This window comes from Melanostigma gelatinosum, assembly GCF_949748355.1.
Source record: "Melanostigma gelatinosum genome assembly, chromosome: 13".
NCBI classification, from domain to species: Eukaryota; Metazoa; Chordata; class Actinopteri; order Perciformes; family Zoarcidae; genus Melanostigma; species Melanostigma gelatinosum.
This window is the reverse complement of record NC_136646.1, coordinates 23347024-23363165: the sequence shown is the minus strand read 5'-3', so window position 1 is coordinate 23363165 and position 16142 is coordinate 23347024. Positions and strand designations below refer to the sequence as shown.

Below are 16142 nucleotides of genomic sequence, written 5' to 3'. Positions count from 1 at the left end.
TGGGGGGTGCAAGGGGTACGAGGGAGAGGGTGCAGGTTTTAATGGATGACCTCTGACCCCCGGCCCAGGCTTCACTGAGATGAGAGACGGACCTGGAGAGAGAAGTAGAAGAAGAAAGACATGTTTAGGAACACAAGAGGTTTTTATGAAGCCGAGACTTCTCACCACACACACACACATGTATCACACACACACACACACACACACACACACGTGTATCACACACACACACCTTTCTCCAAACCCCTCAAAGACACAACAACCACCGCTGTTGCAGCACAGCCCCTCTCTTCCACTGACTTGTCATCGCGATACTCAACGTGTGGACTAACCCGCCCGTCCATCAGTGCATGTGGATCCACAGACAGTCGTAACGGTGCAAGTGAATGGCGCATGATGCACGGAAACGAGTCGTTACCTCAGCAGCCTGTTCAAACACAGCCGTCACACACACACGGAACAAGCATCGGGCCTGCAGGCTGGAGCAGAGACGCGGCGCTGTTTCATACATCTCGTGAGGGGGTGAAGAAAAAAAAAAGGGTGTCATCATGAATTGTAATTACGAGCTGTATCCAGGAGGAAATTATTTTTTTCTACGGCTCCGGAAGCCATCTGTAAAAATATACATTTATAGACATATATATATTCTGTGTGAATCAGGTTTATTGTCCTTTATTGTGGGTTTGGACGGGAAATAAATTGCTGTCTTTACAAAAATAAATGTCTTAAAAGGCTGAAGCCTATTTTTTTAAAGCATGTATAGGGCTGCACGAGAGCCTTACACGGGAGGAGGTGCCAATCACGCTGTAAATGATGGAGGCCTAATTAACACGTTCAACCGGGAGATACATATCACGCAAGTGGGTTATTTTTAGTGACATGAATGACCTAAATGTCGGAAAACAGTGCGTCTCTTTGGCTTTTATTCCGACTGCAAGACGTCTATTTCCTATCAACTCCCCTCCCTCCCTCCTTCCTCCCCCCCTCCACCCATAAAAACAGCTGGACGGTCTAACGCACAGCTAGATCCGTGTGTGCAGCGAACATCCCGGTGGATTTCGGCCGCAGCCGCCGAGCGATGTGTGTCTTACCCTCTCCATGATCGACAGAGACAGGAAGTAAAGGCGCCTCGGTGGCCGGTTCACTCCATCGGAGCACCTGAGAGACGGAGGCTGCAGCTTATCCCCCGGTTACAGCCCGGTTGCCGTTACAGCCCGGTTACCAGCCTGCCCCATCCCTCTCTCTCTCTCTCTCTCTCTGCTGAGGGGAGCGACGCTTCGGCTCCGGCGTAAAGACGCACGGAGGAAACACAGGCTACATCCGGTCAGGACCTTTCAGAATAAAACGTGCAACAAAAACAGCTGGTGTGACCTTTTATTTAGTGGAAAATACACAACCCACAAACGCAACATCGACTCAATATTCTTGAATATTTTTTTTGAAATAATTACATATTTCTAAATATTTTTTTCTCATGGAAAATATATCCTTTAACATTATTTTTGTTCTTATTATCAATTAGTATAGAATTATTAATAATAATATATTGTTATTATGAATAATAATGTTTTACAAAGTGCTTAACAAGACAATAAAAGGAGATTAGTGAGGCAAAAATAAAAACAAAACAATGATTATTATTATAATTATTAAGTCACTCAATTGACATATTCTACCAGGTGACAAATAAAACCCCGGAATCTCGTTAAAATCTTCAATAAATATCAGTTTAGATTACTTTGATTTCTATTGAGCCAGTATAAAAGGTGACTGCATGACTCATGATTAGTTGTATTTGATAAGGCAGAAATGATGATTCAATTATTGAGACTTACTCGAGAGTTTTACCTCTTCAGGCGTTTAAAAACTATCCAAATCTAACACTGAAGGGAACATCACTCAACATGTTATTGAGTAGCATCACAAACCTACAAAGGAGGTGACAGGAACTAGGGCAGGTGTAATGATCTATTATTGACTCCTTGTGGACAAATATATTTTGTTGAAAATTATCATTATTAGTATGACTATGTTTAAAAAAGGAGTACTGACAGATGAATCAGTTTCCTAAATATAATAATAAATAAAACCATTATTCTGAAGATAATTAATACTGCTTCCGGTCCCCTTCCTGATGTTTTGTGTAACTTGACGCCCTCCCATCGTTTCTCTCCCCTCGTCTCTCCTCCTCGGTAAAGATGCTGGGTCTTAAAGAAACAAGCTCACAGCGGATACATGAACCCCAGTGAGCATTTTTTTGGTTCAAAAGACGTTTAAAAGACGTCTATGCCCGACGTTCAGAATTGGTTCAAAAGTGAAAGTTCACGCTTAGACCAGATTTAAACGTGATTTGCAATACTATAATTTCTTACAGTGCTTCTGGGTATAGAACACATCAACAGTTTCCACTTACAGGACAAAAGACCAAGTGACACAGCAACAGTTCATTTGTATTTATTAAAGCACAATATAAATATAACAAAGTTCTTTATATAAAAACACAATCTCCTTTTCCTTCTTTAAATGTCGTTTTCAAAGCCACACAGGAGCCGGTTTCAGGAGATCTGCCATATTTTCAAGCTGGACATCTGTAAATAAACGTCCTCAAACTCACTTCCAGCTGCACGTTGTTTCACTTTCACGTCTTTAAACACAAAACAAATTCACATCAGCAGAGTGAGAGGTATTTCATTCATATATTCTCACGCTGTGGTCCACAAAAACTTGCTAAACATAATTAAACAATTGCGCCCTCTGGCGGCTCAATAAGGAGAATACAAAGCACTGATGTCTAGATTTTAAATAACCATCATGGATTCACTCGTTTATGTGTAAAACTGAACAGTATGAAGAACTTTTGAAAAGGTTACGATCAGAAATAAATAACCTAAAAATGACCAGAACTTCAACTGAAAGTTGATATTAAGTTTCGGGGATCTATGAGATATTAAGTTGTATTATCCAAATAAATTTAATAAAAATGTTGACAATTTTCTTTCTTGTTCATCTTATTATGTCAGAAACAGTGTAACAGACACCTTCAGCAGTCATGGAGGTATTGGTCTGTCAGCCAATCAGAGCGCAGAGGAGGCGGGACTTAAGCGTGTATAGCAGATGGGGTGACGTAATGCCCTCTTCATAGAGGCTGATGTACAGTAGAGCCACCGGTGAGATTAATGAGCAACAATATGTTTTCAAGAGAAGAAAAAGAAACGAACATAAAAAGTATATTTTTTAAGAAATTTACAGTTCAGAGTATTTTCTTTTTGCAGTAAAGCAGCCTTAAAAACACAGTAAAAACACAGTAAACACACAGTAATACAACAGATGCTTTAAATGTATTAAAGTACTCGTCCGTGTCCTGTCTGGTACGTTTTAGAGTCACTCTTAATCAGTGTGAGAGTGTTATCACTCAACATATATTCATATTTATATGTTTTTATGTTGTTCTTAACTTTTGTCTGTTATTTGTGTTTTTATGTTGTGAAACCTTTACACTGCCATCTTGGACAGATAGATTAAAAATCTCAATGGGATTATCTTTGAATGAATAAAGGTTAAATAAAATAAATACAAAAAAATTACAGTAAAATATTAAATATAAAAAGCAGAAAGTCAGGTTATTTTCATTGTGTTAAGTTTATGTGACTGCATCTTGTTTTTGAACAGATCAATATATAAATCTGGATACTTTAAACTATAACAGTGCACCAAATAGTGTGTTCATCTGCAAAATAATTGTGTGATTTTAAGAAAGAAAAGGTGTAATAAGTGTAGTAAATGTACAGAGCCTCAGTGGTGCAGTGAAGTCTCAGTACCTGAACAGAGGAGCCTCGAACGCCTCACGCGCCCTAACAGACCCGCTGACAGAGTGTTGACAGCTGCTCACAAACAGCTGGATGAGATGTCAGAGGTCCTCTGAAGACCAGCAACACAACACAGACCTGCTAGAGTCCCACCGGGACCCGAACCCTCGCTGCACCTTCCACAGGAAACCGCCAGCAGACCATGTCAGGAAGACAGACAGTCCTACTGCATGAATAATACAAACACATACATATATGTATCAGTGTTCATTATAGAATGTTGTGCATAACATCTCAGCACACTATCTGAACCCGTCATCATCAGATATAAAACATCATTTTGGTATCTTCCAGTATTATTCTACATGACTGATGAAGAATCTGCACTTTATTCACTAAACGTTTGCTTGTTAATAACAGAATAAAAGCAGAAAGATTTGCCTGTTTTGCGTCTGCGTTTGAGCTAAAACTGCAACAAAAGTGCATTCAATTATTGATATTGGCTGAAAAATATCAAAATGATTATATTTGCTTCTACACACAGCAGACTGAACATTTCTAAAATCAGCCCTCTGTGTCTGAACTCTGTGGATTGCATCATAACAACAAACACTGACGTGATGATCCAGGCGGCTTCCTGAAGACGTCTCCGTTTGGGCCGATATGACAGCGGTGACGGACAGCGGGCAGCTGGGTGGACACCAGGACAGGAGGATCCCCCCCCCCCCCCCGCGCGGGGGTCACGGGGGGTCAGCGGGCCGGAGGAATGCTGATAGGAATGCCCCATCAGGAGGAGCATCTCCACAGCAGGACAACAACAAGCATCAGCTGGTCTCTGGGGAGCCATGACAGCGGAACACAGGCCCAGTGTCTGCAGAGAGACAGCCACCCGGAGGAGGAGGAGGAGGAGGAAGAGGAGGCACATCTAAACACCCACCCACACTGTATTATTACTTATAGTATTATATTATAGCGAAAGTACTTTTATGTGGTGAAAGTTGTGCGCTGCCATCTTGGCCAGGATTCCTTCATCAAAGGGATTCAAAATATCAACGTAAAGATTTTTACAGATGTTTAATATACAGTAATAGCCAGGCTGCAGAATGAGAGCGTGATGATTGGCTCTTCATTTCACATTCAACGCTGCTTCTAACGAGCAAACCTGACGAAGAGCTTCAGGAAGGTGAACCGCTCTGTGACCGACCTGCACGGAGGAAGACGGCGCTCTCCAGGAAAACAATCGTTACTGTGGGACGAGACGCGGCAGGAAGACGAGAGGAGAAACTTTGGAGAGTAAACTGAGAAAATCTGTCCCCCCAAAATAATTTGATTTCAAGACGTTTGGTTTCGAGGTTTTAAATTAATTCTTTATTTAAAGATGATTTTACACTGAAGACCCTGCAATGAAAAATGTCTGAAAACACACACATGTACAGTATATATATATATTTATATATGTGTGTATGTATATATATATATATATATACTGTATACGTGTGTATGTATGTGTGTGTTTTGAGATCTTTAAATCGAACGGATGATGTCAGGATTCACGAGCCATATACAAACACTCCACGTTATTCAGTTTGTGGAACCCATCTGGATATCTGTGTCAGTGCAAATCGTGTGTGTGTGTGTGTGTGTGTTGCACTAAGTGTGTATAGGCAGATTCTGTGGCGGCTCTGCAGGCAGATTATTGTGGACCTCGGCCGGGTGTTCAGCTGTGAGAGAGAGAAGAGAGAGATCCAATAAAATAGAAGAAGAAATTCCACTCCGACAATAAAACACATTTGTCATGTCTCAGATCGTTTACCTTTATCTTCCACTTTTTGTGCATCTGGTTGGAACTGTAGTTCTCCATTAGGACCCGCGGGAGGCTGCCCGTCTGCTGCCTGCTGCTCTTTCTGTCTCTGGGACATTTCTAACACTGCCTGAAATAAATAAATGAGGATTAAATGTATGATCTGTACGTGCTTCGGTGTTACGACAGGCTGAAAACGGACCCCTACATGAGCGCCGCGTTGCACAGTTACCTGCTGGTACTCTTTCCTCTGGGCCTCCAGGGCTTTGCCTCGCTCCTTCAGCAGCTCCTGCTGCTGATGCAGATTCTCCGCCTTCCTCTTCAGCTCCTCCTCTCGGTCCAGGAGGTCGACCTCGAACCGCTGCAGCTCCTCCTCCGTGTACACCGGGCTGGTTTCCAGAGTCTGCAGAGACACAGGATTCACACGACATATTTAGCGTCTCTACAGAGCATGCAAATGTAATAATTATACGCCCTCCTCTACTGGAAGATATATCTACATTATGGTGTTCAGCTACAAATATTCAGCGTTCACTCTCATGATATCTTCCTCACATTAAAACTCTTCACTGACACATTTACAGAATCGCCTCAAAGGAGCGGCTCAGAGTCTGCGAGCTGATGAGGGAAAGAACAGCTTCACCCGTTTAACTTCACCGCACACATCCTCCCAGCTTGTCCCGGGGATTTGAACCGCAGACCCTCCGACCCGCCCGCCCACCTCCCCCGACCTGCAGCCCACCTCTGGGCTCTTTACCTCCCACTCGTTGGGATTACTGAACTCCTTCTTCTCCGTGGATTTCAGGAACTCCTCCAGGGTGACGAGACGATCTTTATTCACGTCCACCTTTTTAAAAACACGGAGACGAAAGCGGCGTCAGTCGAATAATAAATAGAAGAGCAGAGAGATAAAAGCAAACAGTTCAGACTCACGTTCTTCATCACATGCTCCCTCATCCTCAGCCTCTCTTCCTCCATCTCCGTCATATCGTCCTCCTCATTCTTTGCGTCGTAGACTTTCTCCAGCTGGAGGAGGGAGATGAACAGATGTTACAGGGCAGATGTGCACATCACTGCTGTCAGGTTCAAAGCTTTTACTCATAAAAAGTCTGCAGGACCACAGATGAAACAGCTGTAGTTTCAAATTGATGATCATCCATTTTTTGACATTTTGTCGTTTTAAGGAGTTCATTGTGAAGCCGTGATGTTCTTCAGGGTTCTTTACCTCTTTGGTGAAGAGAGCCTCCAATTCCTGCTCATCTAAAACTCCGTCTTCATTTGTATCTAAACAGGGCAGAGAAGCACTTTATTCATATTCACTCACATCGTAACAAAGACCGTTCAACAGAGGAGGCGTCCCTCACCGTGCAGTTTAAAAAAGGTTTTGGGGTTGAACTCCTGAGGATCCAGTCCGTCCGTCTCCTCCCAAACTTCCCGTAGCTGATTAACACTACCCTGCGTGTGGAGAAACGTGTTAGAGAGCTTCACTCGCTTCCAGAGAGAAGCAACACGGGTGCATTTGAGCGTACCGGAGCGTTGACTTTGGGGTGCTGCCGGTGTTTGTCCTTGAGCTCCTGCATTCTCTTCTCCTCTCGCTCCCTCTTCTCCTGGTCCAGGCCCTTCAGGTACTCCCGTCTCTCGTGCTCCTTCAGCATCTCGTAGCGCTTGAACTCCTCGTGTCTCTCGGCGTCGTAGTTCTCCAGGTCCTTGGTGGCCTAAAGAGAGAGCCAGAATCATCAGATAAGTGGAAGGTCAGTAACAGGCCCGCCATCTTGTTCTGACCTGTAACTGTAGCCCCCCCCCGAGCCTGATCCGTGTAATTATGAGTCTGCAGGACTGTGAGAGGATTCATCACGACCCCCCCACGCTCCATTTAAATCTGGTCTGAACACATAAACCATGCACTGATTCTCCGGTCTCTGGGGTCAACGATAATCCAGCTGTTCTCTCTGGATGATCTTACCGTCGTGATTAGCAGCTCGAGGTCTTTGGCCTCGAAGGTGTTTTGATTGTGGGGATCCAGATGTTCAAACTGCTTCAGCAGGGAGGCGTGGTCCATCTGCAGACCTTCACAGCACACACGTCGGTTAACAAGGACATGCTGCACTTTTGACACGCATGACTTCCATTATGTCCTACGCACACTGAACACATCTCTGTATGTTCCTCTCTCAATAGAAACCTTTTTATATTTTACAAGTAACGGCACACATGTTACTTTTGTGAATGTGCTGTGTGAACGGGTATTACACAATAGTACAATAAGTCTACATGAACATGAATCCACACGCTCTCTGTGGACACACGAGTCCTCTCACTCTGTGTGTTGGTGCTGTCCAGTTTGGCCTTGAGCAGCATCCTGAGGCGAGAAACCTCCTGACGCTTCAGCTCATCCAGGCGAGTCCTCACGTGGTGACCGACCAGGTCCAGCTCTTTACTGAGACGACCGTTCTGCCGGAGAACACGAGACATCCAGGTGAGAACAACAGACTGAATGTGAGATCCTTAAAACAAAACGAAGGAAGCTCTGAGAGCGAGACCTTGATGTCCTCCGTGTTCGCCGTTTGCAGTTTCTCTCTGAAGTGAGGGTCCGTCTCCAAAACCTCGATCACCTCTCTGAGATACCGGTCGTAGTACAGGCCGGTGTCCTGCAGGGGCGCGTTGTAAAGGGAAAGTTATTCACAGCAAGCTGAGTCTCAACTTAAGTACACGACTGAGAATTTCGGGACCGTTACCACGTTCTCCTCCGGCACCTCCGCTTTAGCTTCCTGGTTGTCTGCATTGCGATCGATGGGCACCGACCAGACCCCGGCACAGATGGACAGAAGCAGCAGCCAGCCGGGTTTGAGGTTCATCCTCCTTCAACATAAACAACGACGGATGTAACAATACTGTATGTTTGACTGAACAGCTTCCATCTCAGCACAGGAAAGGAGAGGCAGAGGCATGTGGCAAATAAAAACCAGTTCTCCACATGAAATGAGTCAGACTCTCATTTAAAGGTGCACACACACTTTATCACAACATGTGCGTAGTCATCACTAACTACTCACATCAAGTCCAAAGCACACCTGAGAAGACACTAACTCAGACCCATACATGTAACATTGACAACTCATCATATTCAGATTTTAGTGAAATAGGTTGGTGCCTGGTGTAAACATTACCGGGAGACTTAAGAGATTTGAAACACAGTAAGATTTTAGACGTGAGTGTCTTCTCCGATGAGAATAAACAATAATATCAGATTTCTTAAATGGCATAACGACCGATGTTGAGCAGCAACACATATTTAGCATGCGGAATTAACAGCACACCTTTAGTGTAAGACGTCAGAGTTACTTATCGGAACAAACAACACGGGTTAATTAGGATGTCAGTATAATATGAGGTCGTTTCTGTAGCTAGCTAGCCAACGTTAACTTAACTTGATATCTATTTCCGTGATAGTTAGCAGTGAGCTACAGAAAACGTCCTTTACCCCTTACGTCACGATTTTCTATGAATTATTCCTTTAAAATCCTCCGATATTAAAAACGTACGATTAAAAAATGTGTTATAACATAAAATATCTTTCAACAGCTCGTCTCGTATGTGTTATTGTGTCTGTAATACCTGATCCGAGATGCTCTGAACAGGATCTGATGTCGCGTCGGATAAAAGTGACGTCACGGGAATGCGGCACTGGTCCAACATGATGCCTTCAAAGACCGTTGGAAATAATCGACCTATTTATTTCCTACTTTTGGACAGATTCGTGTTTTCATTTTTCGTACTACAGCCGGTCAGAAAACCTTTCTGATTAAGAAATAAAATCAGCCAACAACACACGTGCTCATACATCTGTCCTTTACCGGGGTGATTGTGTCCCATCAAACGTAGATGAATTGTAACATAGGCTTGGCAGTTAGAAGTACTACCCTATGATTAGTAAGTGAAGGCATCATTTTTCCCTTGGTAAATAACACACGAAATAACACACAACATGAGTACAAACGTTTTAAACTTTTAATTGCTTTGAAAAATAGATCTGTTGTATATTTAATTCCACACACAAACACAAAGTCATGGCAAGTTGAAATAAATTAACATAGAAAGAGCCAACAATTGCACGTGATAATAAATTAAAGGGTATAAATATTGTGCAACAAAAATAACATCTAGGCCTACAATAAAATTAATAGAAATAGATAATATAATTAATAGAAATAGATAACATTAATATTAATAGATAATAAAATATGGCACATGCAAAACAGATAGCTGCAAAATTGTTCACAAATAAATAAAGTTTTAAAAAATAAATTAACAGTCACTCAATAAAGTCATTTTTTAAAATATCAAGACATGCCAGAGCATTTTGAGGTCATGATCAATTTATATCAGTTTGACTGATGGACTTTGATAAAAGGTTTTTGATTGATTCACACTTTCAATGCAATCGTTGATTCGGTGTTTAGAAATCAATCTCTCTCATGTCTGTAGGTGTCCCGGGTCTCTCGTTCTCCACCTCTTCCTCCTTCTCCATGGGGCCCTGCTGCAGGCCACTCCTCAGCCGCTGCCGCAGGGAATATTCGATCATATCACTGTAGCACTGCAGCACTGCCTGGGATGCAAGACACAGAGAGAATACATGATTTTGTTATAGATGCAATGACTGTAGAACATGCAGTATTCTGAGTCTGTTTGCTTAACACTGATTGGTCTTGCAACTCTCATCCCTGCAGACCAAAATAACCCCTAAATGTGATCAAATCAGATAACTAGGCCCGAGAAGAGCCTCAGGCTTTGCAGGTATCTCACACTCACCAGGTCAGCCTGACAGAGCTCCGCCAGAGCCTCACAAATCACAGCCAGCTGAGCGGGGCCCTTGTTGCCCAGACCCCGCAGGGCACAGTTCAGTGATGCTGCGGCGACGAGCGACGGCGGGGCTCCCAGAAAGCGGGAGTCGCAGGCACACATGGCGGCCAGCGTGTCGCTGTGCCGCCGCAGGGTGGAGAGCAGCGCCTCCTCAGAGTCGCCGCTCTCTCCATCTCCTCGCTCCTCCACGGAGGCGAGAAAATGTGGGAGGAAGTCCTGCGGAGTCACTGCTGCTGTGTCCCATCGGAGGGTGGCGAGGATGACGCGCTCCATCTCCTGACGGAGGGAAGACAGGTGCAGTTAGAAAGGCTTGTGTAGTAAATGTTGTAATTCAGACATTGTGAAGTGAGAATAGATTTCATATTATATTGTGATACATAGTATGGGCTTCTCCTGGTCTTAAAGTCTGCATTACAGTTCAGTCCGTTACTCATTTACCCCAATTTTAAATTCTAAATTTAATAAATGTATCAATATTGAATTGAATTTACTTTTTTTTCAATTTAAAGCAACTATTTTGAGGATTAAAAGTATTATAGAGAACAGAAGACAATATTTAAAGACATTTAAAGATGTCTCCATGGGCTCTGGAAAGTTGTGTCTCTGACCAAATGAATAATCAATTCATAAAGAGCAACAACAACATTTGGCAGATTCATTGTTCGTGAAAAGTTTGCAGTAAAAGCATTAATTGTTTTGTCAATGTCATCCATTTGGGCTCTGGTCACTTTATCTTCTTTGCAGTATAAACCCTTTGATTGATCAGTCATTTACAAGTTATGAAAACAACATTCATAAATTCAAGTTTTTGGAAGTGGATTGATGAACGAAGGCATCGCAATCATAAAAAGAGAAAGAATAAGTTTGTTTGTTGTTTCCCTTTAAGATCTGTGTTTACATTAGTTTGAAAAAAGTATAAGGCGTCTCCAACTCTTTAGAATAATAGCACCATGAAAGGTTTAAAACAAGGGATTCAAAATCAATCCAGTCGCAAGCCGGATTAAATATGTTGAATATATGAGAAACCGTGAGCTGAAAATGACCCTAAAAACTCTGCTAGGGTTGTTTTATTTGAAGGAAAAGAGGAGAGAACAATGTTCTTTTAGAGCTCCACTACAGCCACGTCTCTGCTGACTCACCCGCAGGTTGGAGGGCTGGAAGCTGTACTCGGCTGCGGCACAGAGGGTGTCGGCGGTGACGTTGTCGCACTCTGTGAGTTTGGAGGCGATGAGGATGCAGCCAGCAGCCAGGCAGTACGGCGAGACGGGCAGAGACAGCGAGGCAGACAGGAACCTGTCCATCAGAGAGACGGACAGGGGGAACACGGCCTCGTCGCAGCCACACTCACAGCACACCTGAGGAGAGAGAGAGAGAGAGAGAGGGAGAGAGAGAGGGAGAGAGAGAGGCATCAGCATCACAGCTGCAGTGTTGACATCCAGGTAAAAATGGAGCATGGAGCCCTCTCATACCTCCAGGGCCCATTTGGCGAGCTCGTCCCTGCGCTCTGGCTCCCGCTGGATGAGGGTGATGTAGAGGATGGAGGGCGTGTACCTCTCCTCCACGTGGAGCAGCCTCTGGATCACTCGGTGCCCGGACACCGTGGGGTCCCAGGCGGCTCGCAGCTGAGAGGAGCCCACCGTGTGGCCCCGGGCTTCAGTCTGGCCCCGGTCCTGACTCTGGTCCTCCTCCACCTCCTCACACCACAGCGACACAGACATGCCTCTGTCCATCTGCAAATGGCCTGCTGGGTGGATTATCAACTTGTTTTACGTCCAAATGGGAAAGAAAGAAAAACAGCAGCTCGTGTCCCGCTGTTACCTTTGTGTTGTGCAGGTAAACAGAAGCTGGGGAATCCTGTTTCCCCTGGGTGGAGTGGTTTCGGCTTCCTGTGGTGCTCTGATGAATGTCAGCGCTCATCTATCAGCTCACACTTTTATATCCAGCAGGGAGAGAGAGAGAGGGGGAGAAAGAGAGAGAGAGGGGGAGAGTGGCACAGAGAGGGGACGAAGAGGAGTGTAGAAAAAGGGGGCGTGGACCCTCGTGAGTGACATTAAATAATAATAAGACAACAATATGGTCCGTGCAACAATTGCTTCAACAGGTGGGGAGAATGAGAAGGACGGGAGAGCAGGGGGGGGGGGGGGAGAGGAGCAGACAAGTGAGGGAGTGGCCCGGAGGGACGGAGCAACAGCTTGTGTTCGACAGTGAAAGAGAGAAGGGAGGACAGAGAGGGGAGAGAAAAGGTCATATCCAGACTGTGACAATGGGAATGGATGACAAAAGGAGGAGGTGTTTGTTTACAACCAGAGAGCCGGAGGAGATGTGTCAAAGTCTGGATGGATGTTCAAATCCTGCTGCTGGACCATCAAGATCCTCAAAGTACTGATATGTGTCTGTTCTCTTTAGGACATACTCACCACTGAATACTTAGATAACACAATACTTGTTATACTTTTCCTGACACTGAAAGAAGAGATATGTTCAAGTGTGCCGTCTCTTTTATGTGAATTTATTTTATGTTATTTTTAACTTTTGGCTTTTTGTGTGTTTTTATTTGGTGCGTGTGTTTAACTTTTACGCTACATTCTCAGTCGGGACACTCGTCGTAAATGAGATTCAAAGTTGTTTGTTTTGGTGACCTTTTCTTTTGCTGGGGGAAATGGGCTTCCATGTCTATGAGAGTGAATTGACCATCTTTTGGTTTCGAGTGTTTTCAAGACAAAACAAGATTTATGAAGACGTCACTGCTCTGGGAAATGAGGTCAGACATTTTTTCTGACTTTTCAGAAACTAAACAAAAGCAAAACTTCCCAAAAGTGCAGCACACGACCTCCAAACACGATGGAGCGGAAAGAATCACTCGTTGAAGTTTTCCTGATGAGGCGACGACAACAGATTTAGTTTTGCTTCTAGGAAAGTTTGGGAACCACTCGTGCAGATTACAGTGGATTACCCGGCCTTTAGTAGTGTATTGATCCCATATTACCATAAGATAAGGATAGATGCTTTTCAAAATAAAGTTACAAAGTGCTTCATATGGTTGAACATTAAAACATTTCAGGACCGCAAAGAGGCAAAAATAATTAAATAAAAAATAAAATGGAATAAAGTTCAGTGACATAAGAAGGAAGGTTACATTGAGCATACATATTTAAAAAATAATTGTATTTTTAAACATTTTATTTGAATTGTTTTCCTATTGTACATGTTTGGCAATATTTGACAATAAACTGGATTCTGATTTAAAAAAATAAAAAAAGAACACGTTGGAAATAAAACTAAGAGTGCGACTCTTTAGAATATGAATGTGTTCATCATTCGTTTTGGATCTGCCTCTTCTTGTCTCTGAGGTTTTCTCATTGTCAAAGCAACCTGTGGCCCGCTGCCCCCCCCCCCCCCCCCCCCCCCTCACTGCAATCTGCTGCTTGTGTTTAAAGAGCAGCGAGGCCAGCGGGGCGGGCCGGGCGAGGTATGTGCAACAGACAGTGGAGCCTGCAGGCCAATGAGCCATATTGTCTCCCTTTACAAATCAGTGTCAGACAACGGCCCCTGGCCTTCTGCCTGCTGCTGCCCCCCCCCCCCGACGGGTAGGTAGACACACTTCTCACACACTCTCCTGGGACTCCTCTGGTGGTCACAATGGGGTCGCACTCACCAGAGGAGAATACAGATTGCATGTGACAGTCATTACAGGTGGCTCTTCACACATTAGGGCTTCAATGGCAGCTCGCCTTTCAAATGGGAGTTAAATAGACGACTTGATTCCAGCATCAATTATTCATTGTATTCAGTGGAGCCGGTGGCCCTTTTTCACTAACGAGTCAGGTTCATACACGCAGAGTCAAACGTTACCTATTTGTGACAAAAATAAATACATTCGATTAAAGTGGTATTTGAAAGATTATCATGAATTTAATAAAGTTACTTTGCTTTTACTCGAGCTTCTTGATTTAATTAGACATCCAGTCCTGTCTTAAAAGTACACAAGTATTATCATATCCAGAAGTTCAATATCTTACAATATCTTAACATGTAGCGGTTACTGCTGACTTGAAGTGTTTCCTACATTATGTTTTCGTTGAATCAATACCAGCTCGTCATATTTTAGTGAAGCGTGCAGTACTTCTCTCTGAAGTGTCGTCGGGTAGAAGTACAAATTGTCAGGAAACAATAAAAGTACCACTGCAGACGAAAATACATTCAAGTAACTGATGCGGAGATGTTAAATATAAAAAGGTGGACTTTGGAAAACAACATTAACAAAAACTATATTTCACATTTTACGAATAGAAAATCCACCCTAAAAGTACAAGATTGAATTATAATAAATACCAATAAAAGGTTTAACTTCGTTAATTTGAGCAGCATGTAAACCAGATGGGCCCACTTTGTGATGCATTCCTGGAATTCCTGCTGTTAAATAAAACCCACTCAGGATCAATCTGTCTGAAACAAAAAGACCAACAAGCGCCATTTAGACATCACGTCTTCATGGCGTCTGATATGTGCAGAGTTTGACTTTACTGGATTCAGTCTTTTTTGTCCTGCATGAGAAATTTAGCCTGCAGCTCCAACCGATGAATAAAAAACAAAATAACAACAAATAAATAACAATAATGTAACAATTAATACAAATAAAAACTCTAAAACCAGCAAACAAGAAAAACAAGCGGGGGATAAATAAATAGTTTACGTGCAAATTAAGAGATTGAGTGTTTGAATTTATCTTTGGACTCTGGATGGAGAGGAAGCAACTCAGACTCTTTATTAAAGAGGATCAGTGCAAACCAGGTTTACCTTCTGCAACAACATGTTTTCTTGTCGGACGTCCGCTCACCGATAATCTCGCTGCCTACTGAGGACGTAAGGATGAACTCTCCTCTGCAGATAAAAACATGAGGTAACAAACGACGAGGGACTAAAGAAACCCCACCACACAGACACACACCTCCAGATATCTAAAGGGTCACACTCGCGGGCTTTAGAGCTTGAGCCACATCATCTACTTCTTAGACACGGAGCATAATGACAACATGAAGAGACCCTAATCCTCTAGCGCGTAGTCGATTGCAGCATTCGTGAGAGGATATGGGGTTTAAAGCTGTCGACAAGGCCTCGGACTCATAAAACAGGCTTTGAGAGGGGCTGAAAGCAGAGCGAGTTTGAATGAGGGGCTGAGTGAGTTGGTCTCTGGAGGTCAGGTTGGGGTTGGACGGAGGGGAGGAAAGAGAAGCAGGGTGACAGATCGGCGGCCTGTTTAAGCACCCTGCTAAATTCATACGTCGCAGCTGTATTCAAACAACGCGGCCGGAGGGGGACGGAGACAGCGATGAGCCAAAGAGAGGTCCTGAGAAAGGGGGCGTGGTTCCCCGCCCCTCATTTTCCAGCTCATTTCCCGGGACAGTGGAGAACAGAGGTCCCATTCACCTCACGCAGACACCTGCTGGCCGGAGGGGGAGGAGGGGGGGGGGGGGGGGGGCAGAGTTTAACAAGTCACGACACCACTTAAACAAATAGTGACTGTTACACTGGATAACTCATCTTCACAGTTTGATCTGTTATTCATCATCTAGAAGCCTGGGGGGGGGGGGGGGGGGGGGAGCACACTGCCTGCAGGGATTGTTAAATATAATCTATCTGTCTAAATTATTGAACTTATTCAAAATAGATTTAAG

General features: G+C 43.8%; 2 protein-coding genes across 3 annotated transcripts; both read right to left on the bottom strand.

The window, feature by feature from the left end:
* Window positions 1-5160: 5160 nt before the first annotated feature.
* Window positions 5161-9269, bottom strand: nucb1 (nucleobindin 1). Of its 2 annotated transcripts, none has more exons than XM_079281794.1 (13): window positions 9223-9269; window positions 8343-8466; window positions 8148-8255; window positions 7926-8058; window positions 7571-7674; window positions 7137-7322; window positions 6972-7062; window positions 6833-6891; window positions 6541-6633; window positions 6365-6454; window positions 5840-6010; window positions 5620-5737; window positions 5161-5527 (listed from the first exon to the last, which is right to left on the bottom strand). In XM_079281794.1, the coding sequence occupies exons 2-13, from the start codon at window positions 8460-8462 to the stop codon at window positions 5457-5459; spliced, it is 1344 nt and encodes a 447-aa protein (XP_079137920.1). In that variant the 5' UTR covers window positions 8463-8466; window positions 9223-9269; the 3' UTR covers window positions 5161-5456. The 2 variants fall into 2 exon arrangements, with proteins under 2 accessions (XP_079137920.1, XP_079137921.1); XM_079281795.1 differs by lacking the exon at window positions 9223-9269 and adding an exon at window positions 9036-9148.
* A 794-nt stretch (window positions 9270-10063) lies between these two features.
* On the bottom strand, window positions 10064-12197 carry ccndx (cyclin Dx; the record flags this gene model as incomplete). The annotated part of the gene is made up of 4 exons (XM_079281134.1): window positions 10064-10213; window positions 10417-10743; window positions 11607-11822; window positions 11937-12197. The coding sequence occupies 4 exons, from the start codon at window positions 12195-12197 to the stop codon at window positions 10064-10066; spliced, it is 954 nt and encodes a 317-aa protein (XP_079137260.1).
* Window positions 12198-16142: the final 3945 nt, after the last annotated feature.